The following is a 15453-nucleotide window of genomic DNA, read 5'->3' as shown; positions in this document are numbered from 1 at the left end:
ATTAATATAATTCTCCTGGAGATATACAAATAATTTTTGAAAAGATAAAAAGTATTGTAAAAGAGAGAGGATGGAGTCTCCAGTGTATGCATACACTGCGCTCCTCTACATCAATTCTAAAAAACAGCCTATATCTCAGTCACACTCACAAATCCTCATGCAATCATTGATCACATGCATATGGGAGCCACCTGATTCCTGTTGCTAGCTTTGCTTACTTTCAATGTATCAAATTACATCAGTCCTGAAAGCCAATATACAAATGCACCGTATTCCATACAGGCTACATTAATTCAAGTGGATCAGTGATATGAATGCTGGAACTGAATCAGGGAGGGTGCGGTTCATCACTAAACACTGGCATGGATATGGCCCTCCAGGACTGGAGTTCGACATCCTTAGTCTAAAGCACATGTGTCGAACTCCAGGCCTGGAGGGCCAGATCCATGCCAGTGTTTAGGATGGACTAAGAAAGAGATGCCAGTGTTTAGGAAGGACTGAGAAAGGCCTGGGGCACACCAGAGGAGTTTTTCTGAGCGTTTAGAATTTTTAAATCTGCTGCTAATGTTATCCTATGTGTCTGTGCACACTGGAGCAATGAGGTTTTGTAAAAAACCAGATAGCATTACATTGGGAAGAGCTTTTGAAACCTCTAAAAGCTCTTCCCAATGTAATGCTATGGGGTTTTATACAAAACCTCATTGCTCCAGTGTGCACAGACACATAGGATAGCATTAGCAGCAGATTTAAAAACTCAAAACACTCAGAAAAACTCCTCTGGTGTGCCCCAGGCCAAAGAGAGGAATGTGTTCTACCTGATGGACCACACCTTCCTGATTCAGACCCATCAATTCATTTGAGCTGTATCAAAAATGTGTGCGGATCTCGTCCCTCGTAGGACCGGATTGACATACCTGGTCTAAAGCATACATGTCAAACTCCGGCCTGCGGGCCAAATTTGGCCCTCAGAGCCATTAAATTTGGCCCTCAAATGGTTTCCCCACTTTGCATTATGCTTGGCCCATTCTAGACCACCAGGGAAGCTACACTGGAGAGGAAGCCCTAGAACCCGAGGTAAGCCATATTGGGGAAAAGTGGGGGAAAAGCACTAGACACCAGGGAACTGTATAGCCTAGGGTAGAGGCCTGTAGACACCAGGAAACAGTATAGTGGAGAGAGGACCTCTAGAAAATATGGAACTGTGTAGGGGTTGGAGAGGGGGGGTGAGGGGGGGAAGGAGCATTAGACATCTGGGAAGTTTAGACGGTAGGAAGGTGGCCAGTAGACATTGAGGTTGGCCAGTGACTTGGTCCCAGTGCACAATTTCAGCCCACTGTGTATTTGAGTTTGACACCCCTGGTCTAGAGGAAGTTCAGTAACGTCACACCTGGGTGGAGTAGATCGCCCGCTTCATGATTGTCAGGTCATCTCTGTCCAGAATCTTGTTGAGATCAGGAATTTCCCCTCTGTAGAGTAGATGATGATATAACGATGTCACATTTCTGACAAGATGCAGCACAGACGATGCATTCACTTATTACTATCGATTTGTGTAGCGAGGACATCTACAGGTACTATGTAAGTTATAAACATGCAGAGCAGGATTATCCACCTGGCAAGCTAGGCAGGTACTTGGGGCCTACTGGGTGTCAAGGGGCCCACCAGCCACCTTCTCTAACCTCTCTCCACTTTAGCTTACCAAAAAAGACTACTACCTTGCCCAGGGCTGCATTACATCTTAATCCATCTCTGCAAACATGGGTGCATAATACAGAGGTGGTAGATAGCATAGATAAATCCTACACAGTATATAGACAGTATCTAACAAACCATACATACAGCAATTACAACAATAAACAGCAGGTGAAAGAACCCTGTCCTTGCTTGTTTGAACAACTAGTGCTGAATAAAGTCCAAGTGCAATTGAGCTTGTGATATGGGTTTTTCTGAGGGGTAAATAAAATCACACTTTTATTTTTTTAATAATTGCATCCACTAAAGTTTCTCATACTGAATACTTTCACTAAGGCATTTCGGTAAAATAATTTAGGTCGGTAAAATACCCAGTGTAAGGGCTGGTGCGGCGTTTTTGCAGCCGCTTGCGGCTGCGGATACGCTTGGTCAATGTATCTCAATGGGGTGGATCACACCAGAGCGGGAGGCGTTTTGCAGATTTACTGTAACAATATATGAAATCTACTACACCAAAAACGCTTCCCAAAACCGCAAAATGCTAGCTGAAACGCTACAGAAAAAAAAAGACAAAGCGTTTCGAAATCTGCTAGCGGGTTTTAGTGTGCACCAGGCCTAAGACTGGGAGCTGGAAAAGCTGAGGAAATCCACTGGCCAAGCAGCAGTTATCAGGTGTTGCTGCTCACAGTGAAGACTTGCTGCAGGTTTCTATTGGGAGTGATAACACAGGGTTACTGCTGCTTGGCCAGCAGGTGGATTTACTCAGTTTTTCCACCTCCCAGTCCGACACTGAAAATACCGCATTCGGTATTTTACACTTTTTTTCCAAATACACTAAGATTTCAAGCATGTGGTTTAAGTTCTGTAATTTACAGAACAAACATGCATCAATTCACTAAGCCCTGCTCGGTAAGGCCCAGTGCACACCAAAACCGCTAGCAGATCCGCAATACGCTAGCGGTTTTGGGAGCTGATTTCATAGCGATTCTAGGTATGTTTAGAGAGGTTTTCTAAACATACCTAGCAGTTTTGCGTGCGTTTTTGTGTAGCAGATTACACATATTGTTACAGTAAAAGCTGTTACTGAACAGCTACTGTAACAAAAATGCCTGGCAAACCACTCTGAACTAGCGTTTTTCAGAGCGGTTTGCGTTTTTCCTATACTTTACATTGAGGACGAAACGCTTCCGAAAACCGCAAACGCGCAGCAGGAGGCGCGTTTGCGGCTTGGCAAAAACCGCAAACCGCCGGTGTGCACCACCCCATTGCAATACATTAGACAAGCGTTTTTAGAGGTGGATGCGGCCGGCGGATCGCTCCAAAAACCGCTCGGTGTGCACTGGGCCTAAGTGTCACCAGCTGTGGAGCAGGTCAGGCAGGAAGCTGTGAATCTGTGTGCATGAGTCCGGGTTTTTCTGCCCAGTGCATCCCTTTAGATGAGCTGCAGCCACCAGATGGAGCTCTTCTGTATAAATTATACAGATATTCACATCTAAAGGGATGCAGAAAAGCCTTTTATAAAGTTTCCTTCCACCTTCCAGGGTATCGGACCAAATCAGGCGAGAGGCAGTGTTGTGTGGCTCTACCTATTGGCTGCCTGGCTCTTCCTATTGGCTGTCTGCTACATCTGTCAATGTTGCCATATGGAGAGTGTGAGTTGCCGGCTGGTCAGAGCTGGAGGTAAATACTGAACACTTTAAGGGCCCATTCACACTAGAAGTGCTTTTCTGAGCGTTTTGCGATTGATTAGCGTTTTCTTTTTAAATCGCTCCCTTTCACTTTCATTAAAATCACAGTAAAAATTGCAGAAAAATCTTCGCGATTTTTATTAAAGTGAATGGGAGCGATTTTTAAAAAATGCTAATCAAAACGCTCAGAAAAGAGCTTATAGTGTGAATAGGCCTTTACTTGATTTTCCGAATGCTTTAATCTTTGTTTATTGCAATTTCTTGACATTTCTTGAGGTATTTACCACACAAGTCGGTAATCCACCTCACCAGTGAGTAATTTTAGTTTTCAGTGCGGTGATAGGTTTTGTGAATTAGCATTTGGCAAGGTGATCGGTAAGATCAGCTGTTTTCTGCATTACCAAATCTCAATCTGACCTGAGTAATGCTTCGTACAACTTCTTCCCAAACTTCTCTTTCACAGTGTGCGCCGTGTCCCTGTAACGAGCAGTATAAAGTGCGCATAAAGAATAAAGAATTAACATGGAAATGTACACAACACAGCCGCCCCCTCAACATTGCACTGCATCAGGCTGAGAACAGGCACATACATGAAAACATTAAATCCACATTTTTAGCACAAATTTTTGACGTTCCTTGATTTGACATTGTCTGTCTCCTCCACTGACTGCCTGTGCTGCTCGCCCCCTATAGCCAGAACATCGGGATGAAGCAAACCAGGCAGTGGCCATAGCGCCATTTCTGACAAATTTGGTGTGCAAAGCAAGGAAACCTTTGTCACCCTCATTCCTCAACTGTACACATAAACACACACACATTATGGACAGGGTGAAGTGGATGCACTCATACCTAGCAACATTTTGAGATAAGAAAGAGGAACACTTAAAGAGGAACTCCAGCCTAAACAAACATACTGTCATTAAGTTACATTAGTTATGTTAATTAAAATAGATAAGTAATATAATCTCATACCCACACTGTTTTAAAAGAACAGGCAAATGTTTGATTTCATGATGGCAGCCATCTTTTTGGTTGAAAAGAGGTGACAGGGAGCATGAGACACAGTTCCAACTGTCCTGAGCACCTCTCCCAGTTGCTAGGCAACGTGAATAACAACATAGGAAATCCCATCATACTCTGCACAGCATCAGGGGAAAAAAGCCCAGGCTTTTTTTCTTTGATGGGTGGAGCTTAGCTAAAAATGCAGCTAAAAATGATGCTTTGGTAAGAAAAACAAAGTTCTGATGCTGTGAAACTGTTAAAGAAACACCAAGCCTTTTCAGTTCTGCTGAGTAGATTTTTAGTCCGGAGGTTCACTTTAAAGGAACACTATCAATAACAAAGTGTTGTCAAAATAACAATGTATAAATAATGTCTAAGTAGCTGTGTAAACATTTTCCTACTTGTCATGTTAAATATCGGAGGCAAAAGCTTTAATTCATTGTGTGTAGATTTTAGCTGCATTGGAATGATTCATTTGCAAAGGTGGGGCTCTGCTTCAATATTACACAGCCAGTGCAATTATTTGCCTGTGATACTACAGAGTTATATGAAAAGCCTCAGGTGTCAGGTTTCACACCCAATTACAAACAAGATACATTTCCTCTGCTTTCTGTGCAGACAGCTCCATTCAGAGAGACACAAGCAGCTGCCGTTCAGCTAGTGAGACCTGTCTCACACACAGGGTTAACAGATGTAAGGAGAGGGATTCCCCCTACCCTCATGAGCAAAGAGATAAGAAGTCAAATGTATACAGCAGTATTTAGGAGCACTTCACAAACTATTCTCATCTTAATTTAAAAAAAATGTTAATCAATAGTATTACTTTAAGAGCACGCCCCTGCCACAACTCTAGCCATGTCCCCACCACGCTCCTCCTCATGCATATCAGAAAGAATACAAAAGATGTAGTTTTATCATTCAACCCCCACTGGTCCATTCTATCATGATTAGTTTTCCTTCATTTTAACATTTAAAAATAAGAATCAATTTAATGGATGCCAATGAAGTTAGTCAAGTCAACACATTTTTAAGGAGAAAAATACACATATAAACACATTTACACAGATCTGTACATGAGTCCTGAAAGAGGGACACATGAGAAAGAAAGAGGGACAGAGGGATTTGGTTCCCAAAGAGGTTGTTGCTGTTCTTGGAATTCTTTTTACACAACTCCTAGTTCCAGTAAGTAGGGGATGGATGGCCATTTAAACACCTGAATGGGCATACCTGGTTAGCATAACAAAGGAAGCCTAAATGCCATAACAATCTTATGAAAGATTCTCAGGAATTGAGCAGAGGACAGAGGCGCTAGGCTGAGACATAGACACTTGTTGCTGTATGCTCCATCCTCTATTGCCTGATGAAGCGGGACCACGCCTGCGAAACACGTTGCAACTGTTTTTTTTGGAGTATAGTAATAAATCTAAACCTTTGAAAATTGACAGTTTCATGTCTGCTTTGAGGAGGTAAGTCCATCACTGTCTCCTCAGCAATTTTAAAGTTTTTAGCATATTTTATCCTGTTGGCGCCACTGTTCAATTCCTGCGATACCTGTGTCTCCCTGCATTGCAGCATTTGGAAGCTTGCAAATGCTGCAACAGTTTAGCCTGCTGCTATGGTGCCCTTGCTCATGTGGTGCCCTAGGCCAGGCTATGGCCTACGTGGCCTTGGCCTAAATCCGGCCCTGATCAAATCCAATACACACTACACTATATTAGGCTCTAGGTGTTTCTCTTTTTATAGAAGATTCTGTTAATGTGCTAATTAAGCTGTAATTGTGTTAGATTTGGTTTGTATTGATAGTTGCAACCCTTCTGGACAATCTTCTTATCTGTGCACACCCAGGCTGTACTTAAAGAGACACTGAAGCGAAAAAAAAATATATGATATAATGAATTGGTTGTGTACTATGAATAATTACTAGAAGATTAGCAGCAAAGAAAATCTTCTCATACTTTTATTTTCAGGTATATAGTGTTTTTTCTAACATTGCATCATTCTATAATATGTGCAGATTACACAACACTCAGCATTCAAAATGAGTCTTTCAGAGCAGTCTGTGAAGTAATGACCTCTCCTCTAGCAGAGAAAAAGTAAACAGTTCACTTACAGTTGAGATAATAAAAGTCAGATAACAGCCCTCTCCACGACTAACTTAGTCGGAGAGCTTAATGGCTTGTTTGCATAGAGATAACAACTGGAGTTTCTAAACTCTTCCTGTACTGGAAACAATTAGACTGATGTATCTGATCTTAATGTTTTATTTCTTAGCTGTACTACACATACAAATCATAATATCATCATTTTTTTTTTCGCTTCAGTGTCTCTTTAAACAGTATAATGTTGTAATTAAGTGACAACACAACCCTTATAATAAACATTGAAAAGGTTTGCTATGTGGAATCAATAAGTCTAAGCTGATGAGGTGTATTGGCCTAGTAATCATTAATATATCTTCTATAGACATATTTCTCAAAACAACATCATTTCTGTATATAACCTATTAATTTGTTATTGGAGCATGCAAATCTAACTAATGTACAGGGCTTCTTATTCACAAGTTGAAGGGGGGAAACAAAAATGTCAAATGTTGCCTAGCCTGGGTCACTAAAACGGCAAGAAAAGGCTCTGAGCCAAGAATACTACTACTGAGGAGGCTGGAATACAATATGGGGATACTGCAGTATACTGTGTTGTGCCCTGTACACTAGAGGGCACCCCAGGGCTTTGCCTGCACGGCCTATGCCCAGAAACGACCCTGGCCTCAACTGACTCTTGTACTATGTTTTGTTTCTGATCAGTAGATAAAAATTTTAAGCCAGGAAATTTTAACAGAGTAAGCCTCATTTCATACAAACAGGTATTACATGACATTTGTAAACCTGTGCCTGGGCACTTCTCCTCACCAGAGTTGTTTCCTCACCGCCTGGCCCTTCAGTGTCTCCACGTTGAAATTATTTGTCTTTGTCGGCATGATGAAAAACACCACGACGGTGACATCACTGCGATGGACCTGGGAAACACAAAAAACAGGAACTTTGTAGAATCGTCCACGCACCAGCAGATCTCGTCTGTGTGTCTGGCTGCCACCTCCACATAAAACAGACACAGTTCCTCTTCTGACTCAGCCGGGAGATGTGGGGATCACTGCCTCTTCTACTGAGGAACATTGGGGAAGCTCAATGAGATGCAAATATATCCGAGTTCATGCAGAATTATGTACATTTTAATGCAAATATATGCAGTTTAACAATGGACCAATCAAGTCCACCCAAGGTTTAAAATGATTAGTCCATTTTCAAGCTGTGTATATTTGCATAAAAATTTACATAAATCTTCATGAACTCGGAAATATTTGCATCTTATTGATCACTCCTACTCCTCCTACTTCTATACAAAGTTAAGGAGCTCGATCGCACGGAAAATGCAGCAGGACGGTGACTGGGCTTGCAAGAAAATTGTTAGGGATTGAACATTATTAACAACTGCAGTGTAGTAAAACAACCACAAGATGTCACTGTGTGTAAAATGTGATGATGATCTTTATGGGGTTGTTACTTCCTGTATTCTCTGTCATCCTCTCTGTTCTAAGTAAGTTACATTTCCTGATGGTGGTGTATGATAAATCTCTGCATATTTCTCTTCAGTAAAGAGTTCTAACTTGTTATACTGGGTGCCTATCTGCCTGTACAGACCACTCTGCTCCTTCAAAAATCACATTGCAAACGGATCCCACTGATGGTAATGCTCGGCTCGCTGTGGTATCCAACCATCCATTTCACTACAACTAGCGTTCAAGCGATCTTAATCAGATCAAAAAATGCTGGTAGTGGAGAAGGGCCCGTCTCTGTTTTATTGTTATACATTTTATAGTTTATAAGAATTTTTCTTTATTTTGTCATACTGTATTCATCATACAGTATAATCTCGTTACAATGAACTCGGGTATAGTAAACATCCAGGTATAATAAACTACCTCTCCAGATCCTGGCCAATGTCCATTATAAATCCACAGGAGCAACGCCTGGTATAGTAAACTCTGATATAATAAAACTTCTGTTAAACATGTTTTTTGGCTCCTATGTGATGCTGACTATAGATATAGTAAAAATTGGGCGGCGAATGCGTCATATGTCAGCGTGAAACCCATGGGCGGCTGCTCTCTTTAGGCTGGCGCTGCAAGTCCCGCCTTGGAGGCAGGGCCGGCCTTAGGTTTCACAGCGCCCTGAGCATAACCAGATTTTGGCGCCCCCCCCAATTCATCCTCTTTGCGTGTGAGCGCACCACACACATACACTAATGGGGCTGCCCCCAGTATAGATTAGATAGGTAGCTGCCCCCAGTATAGATTAGATAGGTTGCTGCCCCCAGTATAGATTAGATAGGTAGCTGCCCCCAGTATAGATTAGATAGGTAGCTGCCCCCAGTATAGATTAGATAGGTAGCTGCCCCCAGTATAGATTAGATAGGTAGCTGCCCCCAGTATAGATTAGATAGGTTGCTGCCACCAGTATAGATTAGATAGGTAGCTGCCCCCAGTATAGATTAGATAGGTAGCTGCCCCCAGTATAGATTAGATAGGTAGGTGCCCCCCAGTATAGGTTAGATAGGTAGGTGCCCCCAGTATTGGCTAGATAGGTAGCTGCCCCCAGTATAGATTAGATAGGTAGGTGCCCCCAGTATAGGTTAGATAGGTAGGTGCCCCCAGTATAGGTTAGATAGGTAGGTGCCCCCAGTATTGGCAAGATAGGTAGCTGCCCCCAGTATAGATTAGATAGGTAGCTGCCCCCAGTATAGATTAGATAGGTAGCTGCCCCCAGTATAGATTAGATAGGTAGCTGCCCCCAGTATAGGTTAGATAGGTAGCTGCCCCCAGTATAGGTTATATAGGTAGGTGCCCCCAGTATTGGCTAGATAGGTATCTGCCCCCAGTATTGGCTAGATAGGTAGCTGCCCCCAGTATAGATTAGATAGGTAGGTGCCCCCCAGTATAGGTTAGATAGGTAGGTGCCCCCACTATTGGCTAGATAGGTAGGTGCTCCTCCCCCTCATAGTGGAGGGGGAGCCGCGGGGAGGGCAGCCCGACCTCTCCCTCCCTTCCTCTCCGGGCCGCCCTCCGTGCTCCCCCCTCCAATGCAGACTGCGGAGAGAACAACTCACCTCCCTCCCTGGTTCCGATCGCCGGCGCCTCTCACTTGCCGCTGGTCTCCTCTTCTACATTGTCACTGATGCACACTAAACTTCCTGTTAAGCAGGAAGTTTAGTGTGCATCAGTGACAATGTAGAAGAGGAGACCAGCGGCCTAAGTTTTGGTGACCCTTTCCCCAGAAAATTCACATAATTGTGCAGGTTTTCTCAAAAAAATACACGTAATGTGAGCAGATTTGAACAAAAAACACGTTCAATAACCCCAATATGCACAATCGTTATCAGATATGACCCCAATATGCACAATCGTTATCAGATATTACTCTAATATGCACAATCGTTATCAGATATGACCCCAATATGCACAATCGTTATCAGATATGACCCCAATATGCACAATCGTTATCAGATACCAATATGCACAATTGTTATCAGATACTACCCCAATATGCACAATCGTTATCAGATATCACCCCAATATGCACAATCGTTATCAGATATGACTCCAATATGCACAATCGTTATCAGATATGACCCCAATATGCACAATCGATATCAGATATGACCCCAATATGCACAATCGTTATCAGATATGACCCCAATATGCACAACCGTTATCAGATATGGCCCCAATATGCACAACCGTTATCAGATATGACCCCAATATGCACAACCGTTATCAGATATGACCCCAATATACACAATCCTTATCAGATATGACCCCAATATGTACAATCCTCAGCAGATCTGACCACAATATGCACAATGCACAGCAGATCTGACCCCAATATGCACAATGCTCAGCAGTTCTGACCCCAATATCCACAATGCTCAGCAGTTCTGACCTCAATATGCACAATGCTCAGCAGATCTGACCCCAATATGCACAATGCTCAGCAGATCTGACCCCAATATGCACAATGCTCAGCAGTTCTGACCACCACAATCAGCAGCACCACCTGAAAAAGAAAAACCCATTTACTCACCTAGTCAGAAGACCTCCTGTTCCGACCTCCTCCTCTCCCGACCTCCTTGCAGCTCCCACGATCCTCTTCCTTCACGTGACTTCCTGCCTGCAGCCTGCATTAATACCCGGCGAGCAGGGCTACGGGAAAATGGCCGCCCAAAGCCCTGCACTGCAGACTCCAAGTCTGCAGAGCAGGGCTTCGGGCGGCCATCTTACCGTAGCCCTGCCCTGCTGCTTCGGGCTGCCGCTGTGAACTGACTCGGCGTCTCTTAGACGCCTGAAGTCAGTTCACGCCAGGGGGTGCTTTGGGGGTGCTTGGACACCAAGCACCCCCCTGGCGCCGCCACTGAGTGCTGGTACTGTACTTCCAATGGGAGGACAAAGTTACTCCTTTGCAGCAGAGAATGTACCAGGGCATGCGGGGTTATTTTTGGACAATTTCTGATATAGTAAACTTCTGATATACTAAACCACTTTTCCTGGTCCCTAGGACTTTACTATAACGAGATTATACTATACTAAGCATTAGTCCGCCCGTTTAAAAAGGGGCGCTAAGTCTCAGCCGTGACCTCCCTCACCTCCGCCTTGCCCATGACACCATTAGCCGGCCTTTGACCTGAGCGACCCGAGCCTTCGCTCAGGGTACCGACTTCCAAGGGGGCACCTAGAGCTTGCTATCTAACCGAGGGAGGGGACTTACTCCTGGCTACCTATACTGAGGGCACCAACACCTGGCTACCTATACTGGAATTACTGACGCCTGGCTACCTATGGGGGGAGACCTACACCTGACTTCCTACTGGGGGCACCTATGATTGGCTACCTATGGGGGAGACCTACACCTGACTTCCTATACTGAGGGCACCTATGCTTGGCTACCTATATTGAGGGCACCTACACATGAGATCCTATACTGGGGCACCTATACCTGACTACCTACCTATACTGAGTCTGAGGGTGTTTTTTTTGTTTTTTTTTTGGGGGGGGGGGGGGGGGGCGCACTGCGGCTATAACGTGTGGTGAATATTGTCCGTGCTGTGCTAACATTCCAAATTGGGGTTGGGGGGGGGGGGTGCCTAACTGTCCCACTGATTGTTTTTATTAATATTCCTGAAAGGTTCTAGACTTCCTTTTTAAGTGTATTTAGGATAATGCACTCTTTCCATCCGTTTTGTGGTTATTAATAGTATTTTTCTATTATACATATGTGACATGTCACAGAGATCTGAGCATTTGGCGTGATGTGTCACGACTTCAAAAAGGTTGGAAACCGCTGTCCTAGGAGGTGACTCAGGAGAAAAGGTGAATTGCATGGCATGTGGGGGGCACCAAAATCAGGTTTGGCTCAGGGTGCTGTGAAACCTAGGGCCGGCCCTGCATGCCGCGCTCCCAGAGATTTTACTGTAGAGGATACTTTCCCTGCTGACCTCCTTATACCATTAGAGGCCTCAGTATTGCTCTGGCTCCCAGTGTTTCTCAGGAGCCAGCGAGGAAAGGGATTTGTCTCCACACAGCGCAGTTTACATCAGGCGGCTGGAAGGCGCTGAGTGTCTAGAATAACGGATCTCTCAGTCCTGCGTGTGACATCATAGTACTTATCTCTAGGGAAACTGTGACAATGTGATGAAGATATCAGTGCTGTCACTGAACCTCTTTATGTACCAGTGTCCCTCTAGCTGACGCATTGCCCGATGGCGAATAATACAGGATCTTTAAAGTGTTAGTTTACCTCAGCTTAAATGTATTTCAAGTAATATTTTCCATTGTCATGAGTAGGGATGATCAATGAGATGCAAATATTTCCAAGTTCATGCAGAATTATGTACATTTTTATGCAAATATATGCAGCTTGAAAATGGACCAATCAAGTCCCACCCAGGTTTAAATTGATTGGTCCATTTTCAAGCTGCATATATTTGCATAAAAATGTACATAAATCTGCATGAACTCGGGAATATTTGCATCTCATTGATCATCCCTAGTTATGAAAAGCAATCCCCTCAATTCAAACCATACATTATAGTGAGTTTTGCAAATCTTATTTCATATTTATCACTTTTATGGTATTGGGAGAGACAGCTTTGGCCCTGCCACAGGATTAGTGAAGGCAGAATGCCTAGTGAGTGTGGTCATTGACTGATTACTGCAGGTTACTGATCCAGAGGTGCAATGCTTTCTGCTATGTGCAGCAAATTCCTTGTGTGAGAATTCATGAGGGTATTTGTTGTACTGGGCATGCATGAAGCTAATTAGCGCATCCCTGTGCAGAGAAGTTCATACTTGGACAGGAGCGCAGGCACAAAAATAAATAGGTCCAGAGCAGTAATGGAGCCTCAGAAGAGGAACTGGAAGCCGCCCTCTGGACCATCCAGAGGCGTCTTACTACTGAGGTAAATATCCGGTATTAAAGTGAACCTGAGATGAATGAGGACAGGCCAGTACTCTGCCCGACTTGCAATTCATTGCGCATGTGCGACCTGGCCATGCGCTCCCTCATCGTGCTCCCGTGGCCAGGAGCATTTTGTGACAAGGGTGTGCAAATGGCCTGCAGTAGGGAGTTGAGCATTACCCTTATGTTTATACTGCAGAGCTGCTGTTACACCTCACAGTGGCGCTACTACTCCCATCTCTTCAGGTCTGTATTGGACAGAATGGTGCCGCAGTCAGGATACTAGAAGCTACCATGAGGAAACTCACCCTCAGCAGGAAGTTAAGTCTAGACAGGGCCTCCAGGAAGATATCCGCCCCCTTGTTGGAGTATTCATATCGCCCAGCGATGAAGAAGAAGAGCGTCTTCTCCAGGTTGAAGTCCAGATGCCTGAATGGAGTTCAGAGAACACAAGTCATTGTATCAATTATGTATCATTTATATATTGTATTTCTAATGCACAACGTCATCCAACAGTGAATACAGAGAATGGAGCCAAACACAGGCTGTTAGGCTGCATACACACATTCAATTTTGATTGGCTGATTTTACCACTTTCATACAGTATGAGAGCTTACTTACACAATCTGTTAATAGTATTCAAAATCTGTTGGCCATCATACTAGATGGAAGTGGTAAAATTGGCCAACCATAAATGGATGTGTGTAGTATGCATTCTAAAGCTGGGTACACACATATGATGAATATCAGGACTGTATTCCTTAGGCAACGGTTCAAGCCAAGTTCTGTACAGGTGCGTCCCTAGCCTATAGGCTAGCCACCAGGTATGTTGCTAGGGAGGAAGATTCGGGGCTCGTGCTCCAAATCTTTTGAAGTGTGCCCCAATACTGGGGTTCCAGTGTGCCCACCAGTGGTGCCCTAAATGTGCCCACTAATGTCATTACCGCTGTTACTATGGTGCTACATCATCGCAATCATAGTGTTTGGCGTGTTGCGGACCCAATGTGATTGAAGTCGCCGTCCCACTGCTCATTCACTTTCACCAGGCAGAGAGAGTGGCTTTTTTTGTAAAGGCAGAGAGGTAAAGAGCAGTGCTACTGTAGCTCCATTTCCTGCAGCTCACGCTGCCTAGAGACCCCGTCAGAAATGGAAGGAGTATGGCACAAGTGTAAACCTACTAAGACAAGGCCGTCCACCTAAACTCACAGGCCGACAAGGAGAGCGCTAATCAGAAATGCAGTCAAGAGGCCCATGGTGACTCTGGACGAGCTGCAGAGATCTACCGCTCAGGTGGGGGAATCTGTCCATAGGACAACTATTAGTCATGCACTGTACAAAGTTGGCCTTTATGGAAGAGTGGCAAGAAGAAAGCCATTGTTAACAGAAAGCATAAGAAGTCCCGTTTGCAGTTTGCCACAAGCCATGTGGGGACACAGCAACCATGTGGAAGAAGGTGCTTTGGTCAGATGAGCCCCAAATGGAACTTTTTGGACAAAATGCAAAACGCTATGTGTGGCGGAAATCTAACACTGCACATCACTCTGAACACACCATCCCCGCTGTCAAATATGGTGTTTGCAGCATCATGCTCTGGGGGTGCTTCTCTTCAGCAGGGACAGGGAAGGTAGTCAGAGTTGATGGGAAGATGGATGGAGCCAAATACAGGGCAATCTTGGAAGAAAACCTCTTGGAGTCTGCAAAAGACTTGAGACTGGGGCGGAGGTTCACCTTCCAGCAGGACAACAACCCTAAACATAAAGCCAGGGCAAGAATGGAATGATTTAAAACAAAACATATCCATGAGTTAGAATGGCCCAGTCAAAGTCCAGATCTAAATCCAATCGAGAATCTGTGGCAAGATCTGAAAACTGCTGTTCACAAACGCTGTCCATCTAATCTGACTGAGCTGGAGCTGTTTTGCAAAGAAGAATGGGCAAGGATTTCAGTCTCTAGATGTGCAAAGCTGGTAGAGACATACCCTAAAAGACTGGAAGCTGTAATTGCAGCAAAAGGTGGTTCTACAAAGTATTGACTCAGGGGGCTGAATAATTACGCACTCCCCACTTTGCCGGTATTTTTTTTTTTTTAAATGTTTGGAATCATGTGTGATTTTCGTTCCACTTCTCACGCATACACCACTTTGTATTGATCTTCCACGTGGAATTCCAATAAAATTGATTCATGTTTGTGGCAGTAATATGACAAAATGTGGAAAACTTCAAGGGGTCCGAATACTTTTGCAAAACACTATAATCTACTTGTAATCTGATCAAGGAAAATTAAACCCCTCTTTCACCCTTTTGGACCATGAACTGTCCAAAATCAACTGTAAGTTAATCAATGAACAGATTGTTGGCATATTCAAAATGATCAAGTCAGGCTTCAGCCATTATACAGAGAAATAAAGAGGACCTGCCAGGCAGCTGTACTGCTGTCAGATCTTGTCCCATGCAGAGTCTGTCATCTTATTTCCTGAATCAATATTAGCACGCAGCTGACTTATTATATCAGTAGTCCATCAATATTGACCCAGACTTACAAAAGTTAATTAGGTGTTGATGAGTTGG

At 44.0% G+C, this 15453-nt stretch overlaps 1 protein-coding gene across 2 annotated transcripts in view; it reads right to left on the bottom strand.

Annotated features, from left to right (window-relative positions):
* The window catches only part of GYS2 (glycogen synthase 2), a 68431-nt gene that overhangs the window by 26775 nt on the left and 26203 nt on the right, over window positions 1-15453 (bottom strand). For both annotated transcript variants that reach the window (XM_068277955.1, XM_068277956.1), the window contains 4 exons: window positions 13195-13315; window positions 7289-7395; window positions 3798-3857; window positions 1388-1466 (listed from right to left, as the gene is read on the bottom strand). In XM_068277955.1, the coding sequence (XP_068134056.1) occupies window positions 1388-1466; window positions 3798-3857; window positions 7289-7395; window positions 13195-13315 (367 nt within the window). The remainder of the gene's footprint in view (window positions 1-1387; window positions 1467-3797; window positions 3858-7288; window positions 7396-13194; window positions 13316-15453) is intronic.

The sequence above is a fragment of the Hyperolius riggenbachi genome, chromosome 3 (genome assembly GCF_040937935.1).
Source record: "Hyperolius riggenbachi isolate aHypRig1 chromosome 3, aHypRig1.pri, whole genome shotgun sequence".
Taxonomy (NCBI): Eukaryota; Metazoa; Chordata; class Amphibia; order Anura; family Hyperoliidae; genus Hyperolius; species Hyperolius riggenbachi.
Note: the sequence above shows the minus strand (reverse complement) of the source record. Positions and strands in the feature narration are given on the sequence as shown.